The 25,020-nt window shown below is 41.4% G+C and overlaps 1 protein-coding gene across 1 annotated transcript in view; it reads right to left on the bottom strand.

The window, feature by feature from the left end:
* The window catches only part of LOC122540400 (protein polyglycylase TTLL10-like), a 57,385-nt gene that overhangs the window by 17,633 nt on the left and 14,732 nt on the right, over positions 1–25,020 (bottom strand). Inside the window, exons 3-8 of the mRNA XM_087980333.1 lie at positions 19,988–20,156; positions 19,172–19,290; positions 13,165–13,285; positions 9,068–9,153; positions 7,201–7,372; positions 4,752–4,923 (exon numbers count right to left, since the gene is read on the bottom strand). Of these exons, the coding sequence (XP_087836459.1) occupies positions 4,752–4,923; positions 7,201–7,372; positions 9,068–9,153; positions 13,165–13,285; positions 19,172–19,290; positions 19,988–20,156 (839 nt within the window). The remainder of the gene's footprint in view (positions 1–4,751; positions 4,924–7,200; positions 7,373–9,067; positions 9,154–13,164; positions 13,286–19,171; positions 19,291–19,987; positions 20,157–25,020) is intronic.

The following is a 25,020-nucleotide window of genomic DNA, read 5'->3' as shown; positions in this document are numbered from 1 at the left end:
GAGCTACGGATCTGAGGATGGAGTAGATAGTGAACAGTCAGATACAGTGTGCAGAGAATCAGTGAGGAGGGACAGATAGTTGATATGGCAAAGTTGCAGTCGGTATGATGAAGTGTGTCCATTTTAATGCAAGAATTCTCAGGAATAAGGATGATGAACTCCGAGCATGGATCAGTACTTGGAGCTATGCTGTTGCAGCCATTACAGAGACTTGGATATCACAGGGGCAGGAATGGTTGTTGGATGTTACAGGGTTTAGATGTTTCAAAAGGAACGGGGAGGGAGATAAGAGGTGGGGGAGTAGTATTGCTAATCAGGGATAGTATCACAGCTACAGAAAAGGAGGTCATCCAGGAGGGTTTGTCTACAGAATCAGTATGGGTGGAAGTCAGAAACAGAAAAGGAGCAGTCACTTTATTGGGAGCTTTCTGCAGAGCTCTTCCCCCCCCCTCCCAACTAGCAACAGAGACAGGAGGAACAGATTGGGAGGCAGATTTTGGAAAGGTGCAGAAGTAACAGGGTTGTTGTCATGGGTGACTTTAATTTCACTAATATTGATTAGACCCTCCTTAGTTCAAATAGTTTGGAAGGAACATTGTTTGTCAGGTGTGTCCAGGAAGGATTCCTGACTCCGTATGTAGGAAGGCCCACTGAAGGGGAGGTCATATTGGATTTGGTGTTTGGCAACAAACCAGGCCAGGTGTCAGATCTCTCAATGGGAGAGAATTTCAGTGATAGTGATCACATCTTCCTTACCTTTACTATAGTCATGGAGAGGGAAAGGAAAATATGGGAAAGTATTTAATTGGGGGAGGAGCAATTACAATGCTATTAGGCAGGAACTGAGGTGCCTAAATTGGAAACAGATGTTCTCAGGAAAATGCACAACAGAAATGTGGTGATTGTTTGAGAAGCAATTACTGATAGTGCTGGATAGGTTTGTCCCACTGAGGCAAGGACGGGATGGCAGGGTGAAGGAACCTTCAGTGACAAGGGATGTGGAACATCTACCTACCTCGACACTGTCCTATCCCCCCTAGTCCAGGAACTCCACACATACGTTTGACACACCACCCATGCCCTCCACCTCCTCCAAGACATCCCGCACCTCTGCCCTCAGACCCCACCCCTCCAACCGTAACAAGGACAAAACCCCCTGGTGCTCACCTTCCACCCTACCAACCTTCGCATTAACCAAATCATCCGCCGACATTTCCGCCATCACCAAACGGACCCCACCACGAAGGATATATTTCCCTCCCCACCCCTTTCCGCCTTCCGCAAAGACCGTTCCCTCCGTGACTACCTGGTCAGGTCCACGCCTCCCACAACCTACCCTCCCTGCCACTGCAGGAATCGCAAAACCTGCACCCATACCTCCTCCCTCACCTCCATCCAAGGCCCTAAATGAGCCTTTCACATCCATCAAAGTTTTACCTGCACATCCACCAATATCACCTCCTTGGTGGGCAGCACGGTGGCACAGTGGGCGGCACGGTGGCACAGTGGGCGGCACGGTGGCACATGTGGGCGGCACGGTGGCACAGTGGTTAGCACTGCTGCCTCGCAGCGCCAGAGACCCGGGTTCAATTCCCGACTCAGGCGACTGACTGTGTGGAGTTTGCACGTTCTCCCCGTGTCTGCGTGGGTTTCCTCCGGGTGCTCCGGTTTCCTCCCACAGTCCAAAGATGTGCAAGTCAGGTGAATTGGCCATGCTAAATTGCCCGTAGTGTTAGGTAAAGGGGTAAATGTAGGGGTATGGGTGGGTTACGCTTCGGCGGGTCGGTGTGGACTTATTGGGCCGAAGGGCCTGTTTCCACACTGTAAGTAATCTAATCTAATCTAATCATTTATTGTATCCGTTGCTCTCGATGCGGTCTCCTCTACATTGGGGAGACTGGACACCTCCTATCAGAGCGCTTTAGGGAACATCTCTGGGACACCCGCACCAATCAACCACATCACCCTGTGGCCCAACATTTCAACTCCCCTCCCACTCAGCTGAGGACATGGAGGTCCTGGGCCTCCTTCACCGCTGTTCCCTCACCACCCGACGCCTGGAGGAAGAACGCCTCATCTTCCACCTCGGAACACTTCAACCCCGGGGCATTAATGTGGATTTCACCAGTTTCCACATTTCCTCTTCCCCCACCTCACCCCAGTTCCAAACTTCCAGCTCAGCACTGTCCCCATGACCTGTCCTACCGGCCTATCTTCTTTTCCACCTTTCCATTCCACCCTCCTCTCTGACCTATCACCTTCATCCACCTATTGTACTCTATGCTACTTTCTCCTCACTCCCACCCTCCTCTCATTTATCTCTCCACCCTTCAGGCACTCCGTTTGTATTTCTGATGAGGGCTTTTGCCCGAAACGTCGATTTTCCTGCTCCTCGGATGCTGCCTGAACTGCTGTGCTTTTCCAGCACCACTCTACTGCAGAATGTGGAACATCTAGTCAAGAGGAAGAAGGAAGCTTACTTAAGGTTGAGTAGGCAAGGATCAGACAGAGCTTTGGAGGGTTACAAGGTAGCCAGGAAGGAACTGAAGAATGGACTTAGGTGAGCTAGAAGGATGCATGAAAAAGCTTTAGTGGGTAGGATTAAGAAAAACCCCAAAGCATTCTACACATGTGAGGAACGAGAGGATGGCCAGAGTGAGGGTAGGCCCAATCAGGGACAGTGGAAGGACCTTGTGCCTGGAGTCAAAGGAAGTGGGGGAAGTCCTTAATGAATACTTTGCTTCAGTATTCACTACTGAGAGGGACCTTGATGTTTGTGGGGACAGTATGAAACAGGTGAATATGCTGTTAAGAAGGAGGATGTGCTGAAACTTTTGAAAAACGTAAGGATAGATAAGACCCCCATGGGTCAGACAGGATATATCCTAGGTTGGTACAGGAAGCAAGGGAAGAGATTGCTATGCCTTTTTCAATGATCCATGCATCCTTACTATCCACTGGACTAGTGCCAGATAATTGGAGGGTGGCAAATGTTATTCTCTTGTTCAAGAAAGGGAATAGGGATAATACTGGGAATTAGAGACCAGTCAGTCTAACGTCTGTGGTGGGCAAATTATTGCAGAGGATTCTGAGAGACAGGATTTATGATTACTTGGAAAACTATAGTTTGATTAGAGATAGTCAGCATGACTTTGTGAGTGACAGATCATGCCTCACAAGCCTTATTGAATTCTTTGAGGATGTGACAAAACACATTGATGAAGGTAGAGCAATGGATGTGGTGAACATGGATTTTAGCATGGCATTTGACAAGGTTCCCCAGCGTAGGCTCATTCAGAAAGTAACGAGGGATGACATACAGGGAAATTTGGCTGTCTGGATACAGAATTGGCTGGCCCATTGAAGTCAGAAGGTGGTAGTAGATGGAAAGTATTCAGCCTGGAGCTCAGTGACCAGTGGTGTTCCACAGGGATCTGTTCTGGGACCTCTGCTCTTTGTGTTTTTTATAAATGACTTGGATGAGGAAGTGGAAGTGTGGGTTAGTAACTTTGCCAATGGCACGGAGTTTGATGGAGTGGTGAATAGTGTGGAGGGCTGTTGTAGGTTGCAACGGGACATTGACAGGACGTAGAACTGGGCTGATAAGTGGTCGACAGAGTTCAACCTGGAAAAGTGTGAAGTGATTCATTTTGTAATGTCGAATTTGAATGCAGAATACTGGGTTAAAGGCAGGATTCTTGGCAGTGTGGAGGACCAGAGGGATCTTGGGGTCCGTATCCGTAGATCCCCCAAAGTTGCCACCCAAGTGATAGGCTTGTCAAGAAGGTATATGGTGTGTTGGCTTTCATTATCAGGGGTATTGAATTTAAGAGCTGTGAGGTTATGCTGTAGCTCACTAGAGACCTGGTTAGACCACACTTGGAATATTGGGTTCAGTTCTGGTTGCCTCATTATAAGAAGGATGTGGAAGCTTTAGAGAGGTGCAGAGGAGATTTACCAGGATGCTGCCTGGACTGGAGGGCATGTCTTATAGAGAAAGGTTGAGGGAGCTAGAGCTTTTCTCATTGAAGCAAAGAAGGTTGAGACCTGACTTAATAGAAATGTACAAAACGATGAGAGGCTTAGATAGAGTGAATATCTCAAAGACTTTTTCCCAGAGTAGAAATGGCTATCACAATGGGTCATAATTTTAAGGTGGGTTGAGGAAGGTTTAGGGGAGATGTCAGAGAAAGGTTCTTCACACAGATAATGGTGGGTGCATGGAATGCACTGCCAGAAGTAGTAGTAGATATATTTGGGACATTTAAGCGATTCAAGGATAGGCACATGGAAGTTAATACAATGAAGGGTATGTAGGTTAGTTTGATCTTAGAGTAGGATAAAAGTCGGCATAACATCGAGGGCTGAAGGGCCTGTACTGTGCTGTACTGTTCTATGTTCTATAAAGCATGAGCTTATTAAAGACGGGGTCTTGATTCTGCAGTCGTTACAACTTTATATCTTTGTTTAAAGTGATAAAACAATGTAGAACAGTAAAACAGTCCAAAACTTGATAACTTCCATAAATTTCAGGGAACAGTGAGTTGAAGGTTAAGGAACTTGAGAGTCATCCATGAGTGATCTGAGTACTCAACTAGTAACGTAGGATAAGGAGACTTTAGAAAGAACTAAAAACATAAAACAACTTATCATCATCATTTTTTCATGAAACTCTAATATATTTGATTCGTAATTTTGGACAATTACAAGGGAAGTAGGAATGATGGTTATTTTCCCTATGTACAACTTACCTGGTTTGTCAGATGACTTGTCAGGTCATCCGAATATGGATCATATTGGTTGCATGCCAATTTGACGTAACCATGGCGAAAGAAGATCATATGAGGTGAGGTGCTGGCAATCAGGAAGTAGGAGCGGACATCAAACTTTCGACCTTCCAGAAGCAGAGGTTTGTGTAGGTACCTGTTTAGGTAAAAGCACAGGCATTTTAGCATGTCTTTGAAGAAAGTTTTGGGAGCTTCAGATTGTTATATCACTTCCACTGCTGGTCCAATGTTGGTCTTCTCATCTCTCCATACACAGGCTAATTTTCTGCGTGTTTCACACTGGAATCTCACACTGGAAGCAAACCATAGGAAATCACAGGTACAATTTCCCATGACTTTAGATGCAAAAATACTTCTGAGAGAGCCCACAATAACTCAGTGTGCAATTCCTTATGGGAATGCAGCTTCAAAGATTTTTTTTATCACTTCTTTTCTCCTGTTCTCTTTACACCCACAAATGTGTCTCAAGATTCAACACAAAATACAGTACAATGAAACCCATTTACTTTTGATTCTTCAGGGGAAGTGTATCTACTATTTGCTGAACAGTGACATTTTAAATGTCCTCTTTACATTTATACTTGGGGTACCAACATATACAGGAGAAAGTGAGGACTGCAGATGCTGGAGCTCAGAGTCAAAATGCGTGGTGCTGGAAAAGCACAGCAGGTCAGGCAGCATCCGAGGAACAGGAGAGTTGACGTTTTGAGCATAAATCCTTCATCAGGCAGACCATTGTATATGATGAATGTTTATTGAACTCGCCATGACAAACATGGCTTGGATCTCAAATATAAGTGGAATACTGAGGATACAGGAAATATGAAATACATACAAAAAGTGCTGGTGTGGCAGCATCTGTGGAGAGAAAAACATTTTGAATCCAATCATTCTTCTTTGGAATGGGGTGCGAGGGGAGGTGGTAGGATGCTGGAAAATCCTGATATTTATGTTGTTAACAGAAGGGGAAGAGGAGTTGATGATGTGGGTGCCCACAGCAAAAGACAAAGTGTGTTCCAAAGAAGAGATATAGTATTCAGTTTACTGGGGAAAATACTTGAGTTGTGTTCCTTCGAGCAGAAAAGATTAAGAGGAGATTTGGTAGAGGTCTTCAAAATTATGGAATGGCTTTGGTTAGGTAAATTTGGAGAAACTGTTTACAGTGGAATGGGGTTGAGTCAACAGAGAACACGCATTTAAGGTGATAGCAAGAACCACTCGCAACATAAGAAAACCACTCTTTTAATGTAACAAGTTGCCGTGGTTTGGAATGTACTGCCTAAAGGATTGGTGGAAACAATTTTCAAAACAATTACTTGAAGGGAACAGTTATTGGGCAATGGGTAAAGAGCAGAGGTTACTTGGATAACTTGGTCAAACAGCTTGAATCGGCAGGATGGGCTGATCTACTTTACTACAACATTATATGATTCTATGGTTCCAAGTTAGTGACAGAAATTAGAACAAATAGCTACCTTTTCAGATCTAGTATCCTCATCAGTATTCCAGGTCTGGTCCAGTAAAATAAAAAAAAGGAAGACTTATAAGTGTGGCTCAGTGGTTAGCACTGCTGCCTCACAGCACCAGGGACCCAGGTTCAATTCAAACCTCGGGTGACTGTCTATGTGGTGTTACACATTCTCCCTGTGTCTGTATGGGTTTCCTTCAGGTGCTCCAGTTTCCTCTTATCATCAAAAGATGTGCAGGTTAGATGGATTGGCCATGCTATAGTTTCCAGGGATGTGCAGGCTAGGTGGGTTAGCTATGAGAAATGTAAGGTTACTGGGGCAGGGGTCTGGGTCTGGGAGGATTGCTGTTTAGAGGGTCAGTGTGGATCCAATGGGCTGAATGGCCTACTTCCACACTGTAGGGATTCTATGATTTATGCAGTACTTTATATATAATCTTAGGATGTTCCAAACTGTTGTACTTTCAGTTTGCAGTCAATGTGATAATGCAGGAAAGACAGCTGTCATTTGTGATGTTGGTGCAGGGATAAATATTGGCCAAAGTATACTGGGCCAAACTCCCCTGCTCTTCTTCAAATGATGTTTTATGTCCAGCTGAGAGGGCAGATGGGACCTTGATTCAACATTTCATGCAACAGATGGCATTTCTAACAGTGCAGCATTTCTTCAGTGTTACACTGTAGAGTCAGCATCTATTTTTGTGCTCAAATTTATGGAATTGAACTTGTCCACATCTACCGATCTCAAAGGCAAGAGCATTGCCCACTAAGCTGGGGCTGATATCTATATTCCTACGGCGCAAATCTGAAAGAGCACATCCGCAGAAACAGAAGAATGACACTATTCCAACAGCTGCTGTAATTACTGCTTTTTATGCTTCGTTTTCCATTCAATCTGGATGCATATATTACAATCCACTTTATTTTGAGAAAGCTCTTAATTACCGTTGTACTATTCTGTTGCTGGGTAAACCATAACAATACATTTTACTCGAAGTATTCTTCTCTATGCTTTCCAGTTTTGCACGGAAGTCCAGGAAGTCTTCCTGGCATTTCAGGAGAAATATTCCTTTACCCAAGTTTGATCCAGCAGGTTTTGAAATCCAAATTGGTACATCTGTGCAGAGAGAAACACAGGAAAGGAAAACACTTAAATATCATGACTGGATTATGAATATTTTTGACAAATGAGGACTGAAAACCAAAATAATGCAAATCAATGAACATGATGATTAGCTCTAGCAATATAGTTATTAGCTGATAAATTATTCCCAACAATTGGTAAAAGCTGGATACATCAGTCTCTATTTTGTCTCCTCTTTCTACATAATCTGACTAGAAGCTGAATAGACAGATTCTTCTGTGTTGATCCAATGCTATGAGGATTAATAGCAATTGTAAGGCAGTTCCACAGCAAATCCCAATGCAGGAGAAGGTGCAGATTATATTGCAAGAGTTTGTAGTACTATGAGTTGTAAAACAGTGGATTGGAATTCAGGAGTTGGAATGGAGTGAGTTTGAACGGAGTGAGTCAGAATGAAGTGAGTTGGAATGGGGTGAATTGGGATGAGGTGGGTCAGAGTGGGTTGGGTTAGAATGGAGTGACTTGGAATGGGCTGGGTCCGAATGCAGCTTGTCACAATACAGCAAGTTAGGATGCAACATATTGGAATGCAAGGCAGCATTTGAGGTACAGAGAATACCCATGTGATATGTGGTCATAAACGAGGCAGATAAAGAAAAGTGATGAAACATGGATCAAAAATCTCCATAAAATAGTCTGCTGGTATAGTATAATACAGGACATGCTGGTGGCAACATGGGAGAAAATTATCACGCAGGAAAAGAGAAACTTCACAGGAAATAGAAAAACCAGGGCCGGTCTTAACTCATTGCATAAGTTTAGTTTCAGATTGTAGTAGTGTCATCACCTCTTCCAGGGATTACTAAATGGTAAAAACTCATATGAACAATATGTTTGGACAAATGCAAGAAAACAATGTGTGGTTTGAGGGAGGGGAGGAGAATCATAGGCAAAGATCTAGAGTTCAAGTTGAAAATGTTCAAAAAGGTGGAATATACTGTATGTTAATGTTCATCAGAACATTAACAGGGCTCAAAGTTTTAAGCTTTGTTGAGAAATAACATGGGTTGGCTAGATAGAAGAGACACAGAGATCTATGTCTCCTGGTGGATGGGTTTATTACAAGGGGAAACCAACTTAAATTCAGAGTCAGACCATTCAGGAGTAAAATTTTGAAACATTTCTGCACACAAAAGATGGGAGGATTCCACAACTTGCCAACAAAATGCAGCTGCTCATTAAATTAACAGTTTTAAATCTGAAATCTACAGATATGCTGACCAAGCACATCACATGATACAGAACCATGGCAGGTGTTTGAAGTTTGAATCCAGATCACTCATGGGTTGTACCTATAACTACATTAGACGCATTGTTCTAGGAAGGTAGTTCACCAACACCTTCTCAAGAATAGTTTGGGATGGGCAGTAAATGTAGGCCCAGCCAGCGATACCTACATTCCATGAGCAAACAAAGAGAAAAGTCACAATCACATTGAATGGCTGAATAGGCTCAAGTGGTTGAATGGCTGACTTCTGTTTGTGTCCCCTACTGGATTGTTCCAGGGAGGGACATTTGCAAGAAGTAAAACAGAAAATCAGAACTCCAATCATTTAATGATCCCAAACCAATAATACAGAATAAAAATGAAAGTTGAAGCTTACCCTACTGGATTGTAGATATGGGGAAGGGAATATGATTTTCTGAATTATTGGCAAGATAAAATACCTTCCATAATTTGAAAGAATGCTAGGCGTTCACTTTTCACATCCATGCGATATGTTTCAGGATAAAACTCCTCCATTTTCAAAACTCTAGGGTTAAATAAAGAACTTGCGTTTACATATCATTTTTTACATCCTCAAAATATCCCAAAGCTCTTTACTATGATTGAGGGGTGAATGTGATGGAGATATTCAAACTTATGAGGCATTTTTACATATTATAGAATAGACACAGAGAAACAGCTTCCAGTGACAGAAGGGTTGGTTATCAAAGGAAACAGATTTAAGGTAATTGACAAAAAAAAATTCTTGGGGAGAAACTTATTTATTGAAGAATTCTTATGTTCTGGAGTGCATTACCTGAAAATATATTATATCCACATTCATTAGTAACTTCTAAAGGGAGTCAGTATTGTTGAAAAGGGAACAATTGCAAAGTTGTGAAGGAACAAGAATGAATGGAACTAATTGGGTAGGTCAATTTAGATAGCTGGTGCACACTAACTTTAATTCTTGGAAAAACATGTCATTTCTGTAAAAGTGAGGAAAGGGGTTAACAATAGAAAGAAAGCTGGGAATTGGAAGGAAATGTAGGGTCAGAAAGGGGAGAGATGATTGAAGCATCAGGGTTGAGGGTGGGATTAGGAAGTAGAGAAGTTGCAAGAATTAGGGGTGACATATTTTCACCCTCAAAACTCAGCAGAATGAAACAATCCTCAAATCCAGTGGGTGACGTTTAGGTACATCAGGAGTCCAATGCTTGAATCTGAAATAACCAGTTTTATGTCATGTATAATCCAACGGGAGTAATATTGTTCATGTGCCTATCTTAAACCCGTATTTAAATGGACCACAGACCAGTGAAAAACATGTTTGTTCTGCTTTAGCATTTCATTGACTGTAAGAGAATCACCTCAAATTAATTACTTCAAACACTCCTGGTGAAATAGTTTAATACAACTACACAGAAGCACCTGTCCTCACAAGCAAACTCCATTTAAATTGACAAAGAACAGATGTTTTTTAATTTAAAATATCGGTGAAATTTTAATTATCAGTTGATTGGCTCATGTCGGATTTCAGCAGCAGAAAATCTTCACCGTTCTGCATTGAGCAGTCAGTATTTGGGTCATGTTGGATAAATGACAGAAACTCTGAACTCCAGCTTAACGACTCCAGGACGTGTTTCACCAGGAATTGCCTCAGTCTATTCCATGACCAGCCTGTCAAACCTAGAGATGTACATATTGTTTTAAAAAGTACCTGTTTAAACTATTTAAATAATATCTGTTAAACATTTATATGTTAACAGGTGTATTTGCTAAAATTAAAGTGCCAATACATTTCTTTCAGCTCTCTCGTGTAAATTGTGCTCACAGCAACAACTGAAGCAACATCTTCCATAATATTATCAAATATTACTAATGCCTTTCCAAAGAAAGTACATTTTCTGTGACATTTTGTCTGTTGTAATCTGTTTTAGACTTTAACTTCAATACATTAATGGCAAGACCAACACGTAACAATTAATTGTTTAGCAACTCACTATTTTACATCCTGACTCTAATCTGGATAGAGTCTTAAGAGAAATCCCAGCTCGACAAAGGGTTATTGTACTCAATCAGGAGAACGCATGGAAAAAACTCAGTATTTGCATTTCCATATTGCAGGCTATTTGATGATTTATTTGTGTATTATGTTTTGGGATTCAGTTAAGTTTCATAACATTTCTGAGACAAAGTAAATTTTCAGAGAATAAAATAAATCCACAGTTTTCAGGCATTGACAAAATAGGGAGTACATTATGGTGGTTTAGCAGTTTGAAGGGGTTTTATTATTCCCAACTTATTTAAAAGTATTAAATCAAGATGTTTTGTCTCCTGGATCCTACAGACAAAATTGTCAGAGATGAGTGCTATTGGTTTTTGTCATCTCATCTCAGACAACTGAGCAATTAATTATATCATATGGAAAAGACAATCTGATTCACATGGGCATAGTATAATGTGTCAGAGGATAGTGAAAACCTTAATGTGTCAGAAGGCAATGTAGAACTTGAGGAAGAGGTTTGTTGGGTAGCTGTTTGGGTAACAAAATTTGCAAGGAAATATCAATAATGCTGCATGTTTGCATTTAGGGGCCAGAATGAATAGGGAAAAGAAATCCAGCCACAATTAGGTTTTAAACATAGGATAATGAAATATAATCCTTAGTCAAGAACTTTATAAGGACAATGTCCATTTTTCCTCACATCTTTACAAAGGCTCTTGAATTTTCACATTGAAAGTAGTTGCTATTTTGGAAGAAATGTGGGAGATTGGTCATGAAGATAAGAGTTAATGGCAATTCAGGACAGTTTGGGTCAATTGTATCCAAGACTGGCATTGTTACCTGAGGCAGAAGCTGGTTTTGTGACTGGACAGCTGCATCCACAGTGTATTTCTGTCTGTGGTGTACATTAGTAATCTAGACAAGAATGTAGGAGGTTTGAACAGTAAGTTCATAGATAACATGATGGGGAGAGCTTTAGACTAGAGGACAATATGAATGGAGTCGAGAGTGTGGTGCTGGAAAAGCACGGTCAGTCAGGCAGCATCCGAGGAGCATTTCTGATGAAGGGCTTTTGCCTGAAACAACAATTCTCTTACTCCTCAGATGCTGCCTGACCGGCTGTGCTTTTTCCAGCACCACACTCTCGATTCCATTCATATTGTCCTCTAGTCTAAAGCTCTCCCCATCATGTTATCTATGAACTCTCTGATCTCCAGCATCTGCAGTCCTCACTTTCTCCTAAACAATATAAATGGGTTGATCAGATGAGCAAATAGTGACAAACAGAATTTAATCCTGAAATATGAGGAGGAATAACAAGGGAGTAACACAATGAATGATAGGAGCCCATGTAGTACAGAGAATTAGGGGGACCCTGCTGTAATGTCCATAGATTCTTGAAGACAGCTGGACAGATTGATAAGGTGGTGAAGAAGGCATGTGAGATGCTTTTCTTTATTCATTGAGGCAATGAATACAAGAATGGAAGATTATAATTGAGCTGTATATAACGTTAAGTAAGCCATAGTAGGAGCAACTATGCCATTCTTGTTGTCACACGGAGGAAAGATATTGCACCTTCCACCTTGGGATCCTCGAACCACACGGCATCAAAGTCGACTTTACCAGTTTCCTCATCTCCCCCCCCCCCCACCTCATCCCAGATCCCAACCCTCCAACTTGGCACCGCCCTCTTGAGCTTCCTTCATACCTATCCACTCCACCCTCCTCTCTGATCTATCACCATCACTCCACCTGCATCTATCTATCACACTCCCAGCTACTCCCTCTCTCTTCCCCCCACCCCCCCACCCCCCCCACACCCACCGGCCCCACCTTCCTATTTATCTCTCAGCCCCCTTCTCCCACTGCCCCCTACATTCTGGATGAAGGGCTTATGCCCAAAACATCAATTCTCCTGCTCCTCGGATGCTGCCTGACCTGTTGTGCTTTTCCAGCGCTATGCTTTTCGACTCTGATCTGCAATCCTCACTTTCTCTCTGTCTCTGTAGGGAATATATGATTGCACCAGAGAGGGTGCAGAGGAAATTATCTGGGTTGGAGTATTTCAGGTGTGAAGGAAGACTAGATAGGCTGAGGTTGTTTCCCTTAGAGCAGAGAAGGCTGAGGGAAGGCGTGACTGATGCTACCAAAAGTATGAGATGTATAGGTAGGGCAGAGAGCAAGAAAAATTCCCTTTAGCAGAAACGTTAATAAGCAGGGGACATAGGTGTAATCTGGGGGGGGGGGGGGGGGGCAGGAGGTTTAGAAGGAATTTAAGGATTTTCTTCAACCAGAAGATGGGGGTTATCTGTAACTCATTGCCTGAAAGAATGGAAGAAACAGGAAACCACATAACATTTTAAAACAATTTAAATGGAGACTTGAAAAGCCAAAGCATTCAAAGCTACTAGCTATGCACCAGAAAATGGGATTAGAGTAGATCAGTACTTGACAGGCTTCACAATGAGCTGAAGGGCCTCGTTCTGTGCTATAAAACTATGAAAATGATTCTATGACTTTAAAACTCCAAGCATATAATTCCCTTACCTGGGATAAATAACTTTTGTACGTTTAGTTGCTAATTGATCATAGGTCTTCAGGGAAGAACAAAGGCCAACCTTTGTGGTCAGGAGTTTATCATTCGGGATTTGGTTTAATAGCTGTTTACCTGTAGGAATGACAGAAATAAAAGTCTTACACATTAGATAATATACAATACGCATCACACAGCTTGGGAAAATGATGAATGCTTAAAAGCCTCAAAATTCTAAGGATTTCTGAATGCCCTGTTACATCCAATGTATTGGCATCTCCAATATATCAAATTCTTTCACTGTTCTGTGTATGCACTAAATACTAGCCTCTTTACATTGTGTGCTCCAGTCATGTTTATACATCAGAGACTGAGATATAAAAAAATATGGAGCTAAATTTTCTTGGGTACTCAGAAAAGGAAGACCTGTACACTTTTGTACTTTCTGAAATGTACATCCAATCTCAGTGTGACTTTGTCTATGATTTATGTCCTTTCATACATGGTCTGGGCTAACAGTAGCTTTTTCAAGCTATGATGGAGTTCGTGAGTAGTACAGCTGCAGAGGTGGGTTAGTTAGAAAATCTGCCTTAATTCTCCATCACAACAGCCCAGTTGCCAACATCATTTAACAGTCCCTTAAATCCTACCCACCGACTCTTACCTATCCCCAGATAACCCCGATCCTTCAAGTGAATCATGACACCAAAGCCCCTGACCCTGCCATCAATCCCCTATGATTGCTCCACTAATTATTTTGTAAAGTAATCTGCTCCACTGCAACAAAAAATTATACATCTTTGAATTTCTTTTAGGCTCTTAAGCAAAAAGCAAACAACATCAAAGGCATATTCTGAAATAGCAGCTTCTTAAAAATTTCAATTGTTTTGGATCAATAAACTGCACTGAAGTCATTTTAAGCTTTTGAAACCCAGCCAAGCATTCATAGTGGCTCCAGCTACCAAAACAAAAACTTCCAGCTCCATTGGAACCAGGGAACTGAACAGAATAGTGTGCTGTTTGCATTTCAAAGCAGAATGCCTGGCAATTAGTAGGGAGAAATAGATGCAGGGTTTTTTTTTTAAAAGAAATCTTTCTAAAGTAGAACTTTTCTTAACAGCTCTAATTGTTAGAAAGAACTTTAGAAAAAAAATTTCTTAACAATTAGAGCTGTCATTTTAAATTACAGCAAAAAAAGGCTGACAGGATAATACTCTTTACATTTTTAATGCAATCTAAAGCTTTCTTCAGTCAGTTCTGAGGAAGGGTCACTGGACCCAAAATGTTAACTTTGATTTCTCTCCATGGATGCTGCCAGACCTGTTGAGCTTTACCAGCAACTTCTCTTTTTGTTTCTGAAACTTTCTTGAATGAATAAGTATGTGACAACACTGCATACTGGTGGTCAATGTAAAGATCAACCTATTATTCGGTATCAAAATATTTTACACTTACATTTCAGAACATTCCAAACCCTTCAGCAGGCTTTCCCCGGGCCGTGATCTCTCTGAGGAGGCACATCTTTTTGGAGGGTTCCCATAAACCACACCAGCTCACAAAAATGGTGTGGGAGGAATTGGAATATTCTTGTGGCCCTCACAACTGGGACCCTGACCTCAGGAAGACATGAGTATTCAAAGTTTGTGCGAAGATTTGTAGCTCGGGTGCTCGTTGTTGTGGTTCTGTTCACCGAGCTGGAAGTTTTTGTTGCAAACGTTTCGTCCCCTGGCTAGGCGACATCATCAGTGCTTGGGAGCCTCCTGCGAAGCGCTTCTTTGATGTTTCCTCCGGTGTTTATAGTGGTCTGTCCCTGCCGCTTCCGGTTGTCAGTTTCAGCTGTCCGCTGTAGTGGTTGGTATATTGGGTCCAGGTCGATGTGTTTGTTAATGGAGTTTGTGGATGAATGCCATGCCTCTAGGAATTCCCTGGATGTTCTCTGTCTGGCTTGCCCTATGATAGTAGTGTTGTCCCAGTCGAATTCATGTTGCTTGTTGTCTGCGTGTGTGGCTACTAAGGATAGCTGGTCGTGTCGTTTTGTGGCTAGTTGATGTTCATGTATGCGGATTGTTAGCTGTCTTCCTGTTTGTCCTATATAGTGTTTTGTGCAGTCCTTGCATGGTATTTTGTACACTACATTAGTTTTGCTCATGTTGGGTATCGGGTCCTTCGTTCTGGTGAGTTGTTGTCTGAGCGTGGCTGTTGGTTTGTGTGCCTAAGAGATCAACAGATGCCTAAGAGAAAGACCACGGAACGAGGACATACCACAACCAAAAGGACTAGCCACACTACCATACATCAGGAGCATCTCGGAACTGACAGCCAGACTACTGCGACCCCTAGGACTCATAACGGCACACAAACCAACAGCCACGCTCAGACAACAACTCACCAGAACGAAGGACCCGATACCCAACATGAGCAAAACTAATGTAGTGTACAAAATACCATGCAAGGACTGCACAAAACACTATATAGGACAAACAGGAAGACAGCTAACAATCCGCATACATGAACATCAACTAGCCACAAAACGACACGACCAGCTATCCTTAGTAGCCACACACGCAGACAACAAGCAACATGAATTCGACTGGGACAACACTACTATCATAGGGCAAGCCAGACAGAGAACATCCAGGGAATTCCTAGAGGCATGGCATTCATCCACAAACTCCATCAACAAACACATCGACCTGGACCCAATATACCAACCACTACAGCGGACAGCTGAGACTGACAACCGGAAGCGGCAGGGACAGACCACTATAAACACCGGAGGAAACATCAAAGAAGCGCTTCGCAGGAGGCTCCCAAGCACTGATGATGTCGCCTAGCCAGGGGACGAAACGTTTGCAACAAAAACTTCCAGCTCGGCGAACAGAACCACAACAGACATGAGTATGTTATGCACCCAAGGTCTTCCCAACCCACAAAAAAAATCACAAGAAAATGATGTGAGGCTGTGAAGGCAGAGGAAAATTCTTCCTCCAGTAAAATGAAAACTAAGTTCAAAGTGTCATGACCTAATTCACATCTCCATTTGGAGACAAACATGCACCCTACTATGGAAAAAAAATCAAATTGACAATGGCAATCTGGATGAGGAATTCATAGAATGCTTTTGAGATAGTTTTTTAGATCAGCACATTCTGAAATCAACCAGACATTGTACAATGTGACATGATTAATTAATAACCACAGAGCCCCTCACTGCTAGTCAGCAGCAGCCACAATATGACTGAAACAGAGAACAGTGGATCTAAGACTACTCTTTAAAAAAAAATCAACTTGTGGGCATGAAAGCCAAGCAAGCTGAAATGAATCGGAAACTAGGATACAGATAGATCAATAAAGAAGTAGTGGCATACATTTAAAGGGATATTTCAGGATACTCAGAATAACCATATTCCTATTCAAAAGAAAAATTGAGAGGATGCACCATCCCTGGTTAATGAAAGAAGTTAAAGAAAGCACCCATCATAAGGGAAAAAAAACAAACTCTGCAAAGGTGAGTGACAGCAGAAAGTGAGGACTGCAGGTGCTGGAGACCAGACTTGAAAAGTGTGGTGCTGGAAAAGCGCAGCAGGCCAGGCAGCACCCGAGGAGCAGGAGAATCGACGTTTCGGGCATAAGCCCTTCTTCAGGTGAGTGACAGGGTCAGATGATAGGACAGAATATAGAGAATGGCAGAAATTGATTAAAAGATTGATCATGAGAAGAGAGCCAAAAATTTAAAATGCAGGTATTTTTAAAGAGAAAGTTCATCCTCTAGAAAGTGAGAATGGGGAGTTGAGCGTTAGATAACAAGAAAATGGCAAATTAAATGAACAAATATTTTGATTCTGTCTTCACTATAATGGATACAAAAATCTTTCTGGTTCTAGTTATAAATCAAGATGTGGAAAGGAGATAGGAACTTGGTGAAATTACAGTCACTAGAGTTAAACACTAATGCTCCTCTACTAGGGGAGATGAAATGCAGAGTGCGCAACTGCTTTGAAGAACACCTATGTTCTGTCCCCAGAAATGATCTGGAGCTTCCTGTTGCCTGCCAATTGTGTTCCCTCGCCAACATCTCTGTCTGGTTTGCTGTAGTGTTCCAGTGAAGCTCAGTGCAAGCTGAAAGAACATTATCTCATTTTCCACTTGGGGACCCTGCAGTCTTCAGGACTCAATAGCGAGTTCAATAATATGCTACAATGTGGAGGGGCTAGTGTTGGACTTGGGCTGGACAAAGTCAGAAGTCACACGACACACGTTAGAGTCTTTTGAAATCACAAGCTTTCGGAGCATGCTCCTTCATTGGGTGAAGCCACAATCACTAAGGAAGTAATACTAAACAACCTGATGGATCTGCAGACCCAGTCCCCAGGTCCAGTTAGACTTCCATCTCAGGATCTTAGTAGTGACTAATCAGTTAGTTGATACATTGGTCTTAAATTTCCAAAATTTGCTAGATTCTAGAGATATCCCACAAAATTGGAAAGTAGCATGTATAATTCCTGTCTTTGAGGAGGGAGGGAGGCAGAAAACAGGAAATTATAATCTGCTCAGCTTGCCATCTGTTGTGGGAAGGTGATAGAATCACTCATTAAGAAGGTTATAGTTAACAACTTCAAAAACAAACCTCAAAGTATTCATGAGGAATTGGGATGGTTTCGTGAAAGCACAATTTAACCAATTTATTGGAGTTCTTTGATGAAGTAACCTGCGTTATGGATAAAGGGGAGTCTTTGGACATATTGTATTTGGATTTCTAAAGGGCATGTGACAGTGTTGCATAAAAGTTTAATGTTCAAACCAGGAGCTCATGGTGTGATGCGTAACAAATTAGCATGCTTAGAAGATTGTTTGGCTGTTAGAAAACAGAGAGTATACATAGAATGTGATGAGTGGAGACCTGCTGGGTTCTCAGCTTTTTACAATTTATACCGTTTACTTAGACAAGGGCAGTGAAGGTATAGTGGCTAAATTTGGGGATGATACAAAGTTAGGTAGGGAAGTATGTTGTGAAAAGATCATATGTAAGATGGAGACAGATATAGATGGGTTGAATAATTGGACAAAAATCTGGCAGATAGAGTATAATGTGGGAAAATGTAAAGTCATTCACTTTAACAGGAATAATAAAGAAGTATTACATAAATTGAGAACAATTACAGAATTCTGAGATGCAGAGGAATGTAGGCCGTCTTATACATGGATTCATGAAAAGTTAGTATTCAGGTATAGCAAGTAATTAAGAAGAATAATGTAAGCTATGACAGGATTTGAACATAAATGTAAGAATTTTATGCTTCAGCTGTATAGGGCATTTGTAAGACCACAGCTAAAATACTGTGTACAGTTTTGATCTCCTTGTTTAAAGAATGCAAATGCAACAGAGGTGGTTCAGAGGAGGTTTTTACTAGAATGATTACAGTGTGTGTCATGTGAGAAAAGGGAGGAAAGATTGGGCTTATTCCCATCATAGTTTAGAAGAGGGAGTGTGACTTGATTGTACGATCCTGAAAAGTCTTGAGAAGGATGGTGGGTTTGGAAAGAATGTCTCCACTTGTGACTGAGTCCAGAACTAGGGGAGACTGTTGAAAAATTAAGGGTCACTTTTTTAGGGCTGAGATGAGGAGAATTTCTTTTTTCTGAGAGGATTGTTAAACTTTGGAACTCTCTTCTTTCAAAAATAGTGGATGCAGGACACATTGGACTGGATATTATGACTGGCTTCAGAGAACCATTGGACAGTAAAGGTAAGATTAGAGGAAAACATGTTACTGAAAAGGACACTGTTTGTAAAGCAGTCCAATACAAAAAATATTATATCAGTACAGCATAAAAAGAAGGAGATGTCATTGCAATACCGCAGTTTCAGAAAGTAAAAAATTCTCTTCCAACAAAAGTGAAAAAAAAATCAAAGGTATGAAATAGTATATGCAGAAAGAGAATGTTAAGACATGTGATTGTAAGTCTATTATGTTACACTTATGACAGTTTCTATATTATGTTATTCAGGTAGCCCTTTACCTTCTTGAAAGCATTGAAAGTTGTTCGGTGTATTAATTTCACACCATTTTAATAAGTAGTCAGCTCTGTCATTGTCGTATATTCGCTTCCAACCCCTGTTCTCACAAAAGCTGATAACTCTGTATAGAAAAGAAACAATTTGACACCTCAAAGTCCTGGAGTTGAAATTGAACAAACCACATATCAAAGTGTTAAATATTTTGCTGCAGTTGCCCCCCTGCTTTCCTAGACAGAATTTTCAGAGGAGTTTGTCATTACAGGTCTCTGGCTGAATTCCATTTGGATTGCTCTTCGTCCGCTATCAAAATATTATTCATCAGCCGCAGGAGACCTGTTTGGACCTGAACAGGGTTTCCACTGCAATGTTATGGTTGAATAGCAGTGGTTTAGAGGATATTTCCATTTGGACATTCTGGGTTTCCTGCCCTTCACTCCCTCCAAATTGCATTGGACTACATCTGTGCCAGTGATTTGAAAACAATGCCCAAGGGTCACTTGAAGTGCACCCTTCTTTGCCCCTTTGGTTTTTAGTGGAATTACATCGCCATGCATTCCTCCAAATCCTGTTACTCCAAACAGAGGAAGAGAGGCAAACATTTAGTAACTGTATGTTAAAGCAATTCAGGTCCCATAGAACCACATCAAACTAAAGCTTTGTATATCTTTCTGATATTTTATTTAGCAATAAAGTAACAAAAATATAAACCAACTAAAATTACATTGATTAACCATATTATTGCAGTAGCACATTCAAGGAAGGACATTCCAAGCAGCATTGTGTAATAACTTACAATGAAACTCTACTTTTATACATACAGGTCAGTTCCATTTGTCCCTGAGACATAGAAGATGGGCCTGAAATTTTTGTAGTCATCCACCTTCTTGGGTTTGTTAGGCCTGGGGCTCACATCACCTCTTGCTTTGAGATGACAGATACTGTTACGAGACCTTGCATTTTCCAGTTTGCATTGTGAGGCATCAATGCCTACGGTGTAAGGATAAGGAAATTTAGGAGGAAATAGAGAAACGAAGCATTATGAGAAACATAAAACTTAGAATTTTCAAACTTCAAAATCAACATCACCCATATATTTTCTTCATTCCACACCCACCAATAGCAACTTGACACAACACACTCGTAACTGATGCTCTCAATCTCCACATTGTGACAATGCCCTCTGGGTTTCAATAGCATTACCAGCATTGCATCCGCAATTATCAACATCCATGGAGTTACCATTGACCAGAAACTGCACTGGACCAGCAGTATAAATATTATGGCTATATGAGCAGGACAGAGGCTATGAACTCTGCAATGAGTAACACACCTTCTGTCTCCACCATGACTGTCCATCATCTACAAGGCACAAATCAGGGATGTGATGGAATACTCCCCATTTGCCTGGGTGAGCTTGACTGGTGCTCCATCCATTAAACATTCACTCTCTTCATCACCACTGCACAGCGATAAAAGTGTGTACCATCTACTTCGATGCATGGCAGTAAATGACCAAAGGCTCCTTTGCCAGAACCTTTCAAAATCCCAACTTCTATCATTCGGAGGGACAAGCGTAGCAGATACATGGGGACACCACCAGCAGCAAACGCACCTCCAATTCACACACCATCTTGACTTGGATCAATCACCATTCCTTCACTGTTGCAGGGTTGGAATACTGGAATTTTCTTCCTACAGCACTGGGCATGTGCTTACATACCAAGGTCTGCAATAGTTCAAGAGGCAGGTCTCCTTTTCCAGGGTGATTTATGATGGAAAATAAATACTGGCCTTGCCAGGGACAAATAGATCCCATGAACAATTTTTTTAAAAAAGAAAAAGCAATAGAGAAACAATTAGACTGGCTCATCGACAAAGGAGAATACATTCTGAGGAAAGACGTTGTAACCTCATGCCCAATGCAGGTTGGTCAGTCTCCAATTCACATATCATCTTGACTTTAGAAAATATACTCAAAGTTATCATTATCATGGTGTATTTGAGCTTTGTCTATAGAGTAGTTCCTGACTCAGCTTGAAGGTGAATAATTCCAGCTTTTCAGATTCTTCACAATATTGAAGTCCCTTATCTGTGGTATAATTTTGGTAAGTTTTCTCTGCATAGTTCTAACATCCCTCCCTGAAGCATGGTGCCCAGAACTGGACATAACATGACAGCTGAATTATTATTTGTAAATTTAGAAAGACTTTTGCCTAGCTTATTTAGTAAGTACACTTTCTAAACAACTTTATTAATTCATCTTGCCATCTTCAAAAATGTGAATGTGGGTCACACATCAGACTAATATTAATAATATCAATAAAGATGTCCAGATCAGAATTGGCAGCAGCTGCCTCTGCATTATTGTGGTGATTTCCACAATCTACAGACTGATTAATATGAAAAAACAATGATTCACATCTCAATAGCATCTTCAAAGTGGCGAAAAGTTCCAAGGTGCTTTATAAGGAGACGGATTTGGTCAGGGTGGGGTGCTTTGTAGGATTTACACTGAGCAGAAATGAGGAAAGGAAAGCCAAGGAAGCTGCCTCCTTTACTGCTCTTTTGTGGTGTCATTATTTTAACAATCCCTTCAAACCATCACATAAGTTACTTGGTCGCTAACTCCATCTCCTGCGGATGAATTGTGAGGCACAAAAGACTGAATCCTTCTACCTAAAAGATGTAGGAAATGGACAGAATAAAGCCCCTTCAGCCTGCTCTGCTAATCAATACAATCATGGCAAATATTCCACTTCAGTGCTATATTCCCAGCCAATCCCTGTGTCCTTTGATTCATTTCGTACATGTAATCTGTTGACCTTTGTTGGAATATATTCAATAATGGCATGACAACAGCCATGTGGGCTAAATGATTTCAAAGTTTAATGAACTTCCAGGTGAAGAAATTTCTCCTTGTCTCATTCTGAAATGATCAACTCATTATTCTAAGTCTATGGCCAAATGTTTACATCTCCCCACTGTTGGGTTTGGAGGGAGTGCCTTCAGCCTGAGGTCCTACCAGACCTAGCCTTTACACAATTTTATGGTGGGTTGGTTGAGGGCTAGGTCTCTCGACCTGCCTTTACCCTCCAAGTGCCAGTTAATTGCTATTTAAGAGCTATTTTGTTCCTCCACTTCCAGCCTCACTTTCCAGTATGACCAGATGAGTTGAATATGGGAGGAGGGTGTTGAGAAGCCTGAAAGTGACCTTGTTCCGGCCTCAGCCGGGAAAGGAGCTGAGGGGTCACTATCAGCAGCCTTCTTTCAAATTCAGGAATGCAACACACCGCGTTCCCCTCCTCCTCAAGGTCTTGGTCCTGAAGGTGTTCTCTACCCATTGGTCCTCTCCACCAATGTCATCCACTGTGTATCTGCTCAGGCCTCACCTCCCCAGGCCTCACCTCCCCTGTGTGCCCTGAGACCTCCACACTCCACATGGTCTCTGGACTCCCAGGACTTAACTCTAGTGGGGGTTTGCTTGTAGCTCCAGGATCTGTCCACTGCAACATCAGTGCTACTGGGTCTAGTACACTTCTGTCCAATCAGTATGGTGGCAGGACTTTCTCCTGAGTGAAGGGTAAAAATCCCACATTTAGTCACTTAATGCTCATTACACTTCTGCTTTCTCTTTCCAGACAAAAAGAGTCCCAGCTTGTCCACAACTGGTGAGTAAAATTTGTATATTTCTCAAACCAACCTCATACATTTTCATGGTCTGTGTATTATTTTTATAACATGGATAGCAGAACCATACACAAGTTATGGTCTAATCAAAGTTTGGTCCAGGTCTAACACAAATTCCCAACTTTTCAATTCTATCCTTTCAGGAATAAAACCTTTAGCTTGGATTATTGTTTTCTTATGGTTTTGTTAATGGACGGTCACTACTTTGTGTACCTACATTGACGGATCCTTTGCTACCTCTGACCCATTTAAATCAATGTTTTCCAGATAATACAGGACTTTCATTTTCTTATTTAAAGTCATAGTTCACACTTAATTATATTGACAATAATTTGCCAATTACATTACCATTGTGAGTTTATTAATGTCTTTCCACAACGTGTTGCAGCTGTCCCTAGTACTGTGTTTTTTCCCACAATTCAGTGTAGTCCTGAAATTTACTACTTGTGATTTTGCTTTTAAAATCTAAATCATTAAGAGTGTTCATGAACAGCAGTGATTCTTCTGGATCCAACTTTGTAGACTCTCTGAACAGGCCCCTGCTCTCTGCTTTCCAGATGGCTCATTAGCCATCCTGTTATGTGTCCCTGACTCACCATACTCTAAGTCGAGAAGTGTGGTGCTGGAAAAGCGCAGCAGGTCAGGCAGCATCTGAGGAGCAGGAGAATCGATGTTTCGGGCATATACCTGAAATGTCGACTCTCTTGCTCCATGGAGACTGCCTGACCTGCTGTGCTTTTCCAGCACCACACTGCTCAACTCTGATCTCCAGCATCTGCAGTCCTCACTTTGTCTCACCATACTCTGATTAATTTATTATTTCAATCAAATTTCCAGGCCCTGGGATTAGTGGCAGTGTAATGACAGATAGAGGGGCCTTTGTGATGTAAGCAGCGTGTGACAGTGTAAATAAAGCTCACAAGACGGATTGTAGCAGCTCCAGGGTGATATGGGTCACTTTTATTTACTACAGTAGTTGTAAGGTTCACGTTGCCCTATCTTTCCAATAATTCTGAATGGTAACTTCAAAAAGGTCTACAGACCAGGGTTGGTGTTTCTGCCCCTGTACTGAGATTAGACACATACAGACCTTGCGATAAATTGCATGCCCTTGGATTCTAAAATGTAAGTCAGTCAGTTTCTGAATGCATTGAGCTTTACCAAGGTGTATCGATTGTTTGGATGCCAGGTGAATGCAGGGTCAACAGGTCATGCAGCATCCAAGGAACAGGAGAATCGACATTTCAGGCATAAGCCCTTCTTATGCCCAAAATGTCGATTCTCCTGTTCCTTGGATGCTGCCTGACCTGCTGCACTTTTCCAGCAACACATTTTCAGCTCTGATCTCCAGCATCTGCAGTCCTCACTATCTCCTCGAGGGCAGGGTCAAGACTCAGTCTACAGTAGGTCACAGATATCTGTTGTTAATAGCCACTTGAGAAATGCATAACTATCTGAGGAATCATTGATGGTGAATCATCAAAACATTCAGAAAATGATGAATTGGAAGAAAATTGGGAAATTTAAAAATGTCAAATCTCAGTCTGCAAGTGACATGACTGTACCTTTGACACTCTTGAGTTTTTTGGTTTCAGTTAAAATGTTTGCACACAATAAAAAGATATTCTTGTGAATGGTGACACAATTATAAGTGTCTATTTCTTAGCCTATTGAACAACACAAACTCATGAATAAAACAGGTCATCCCATTGGCACTTAGCATTAGAATCAGGACATTAAAAGATGTGATTTTGCTATTTTGTGCTGTCAGTAGAAAGTTCGCTTGTCAATGTATTTCAAAAATTCACACGTGCACAGTGTAAATTTTACTCCATAACTTTGCTATCAACAATAAAGGGGGAATACTCCTGGGGTGAAATCTTCCTAATTACAATTTTTAAAACTTGTTGAAGCCTGTGCAAAATGTGACAGGGTATGGGGTTTTTCAGAATAGTCACAAACGTTTCAAACATGTGTCAGTAATTTATGATTCCAAACAAGATTTTATATCATCTATAAACTGTAGAGCTTAAAAAAACAGTGGGTACAGAAATAGCATAGACATTCTTGCGTTCTATAACTAAATATTTATCTTAACAGAAACAGTCTGTCCTACCAACTGTGACAGAATCATGGAGCATGAAAACAGACCCTTCAGTCCAAC

The sequence above is a fragment of the Chiloscyllium plagiosum genome, unplaced genomic scaffold, assembly GCF_037043375.1.
Source record: "Chiloscyllium plagiosum isolate Xiang-an unplaced genomic scaffold, Cpla_swu_hap1 HiC_scaffold_37, whole genome shotgun sequence".
NCBI classification, from domain to species: domain Eukaryota; kingdom Metazoa; phylum Chordata; class Chondrichthyes; order Orectolobiformes; family Hemiscylliidae; genus Chiloscyllium; species Chiloscyllium plagiosum.
Note: the sequence above shows the minus strand (reverse complement) of the source record. Positions and strands in the feature narration are given on the sequence as shown.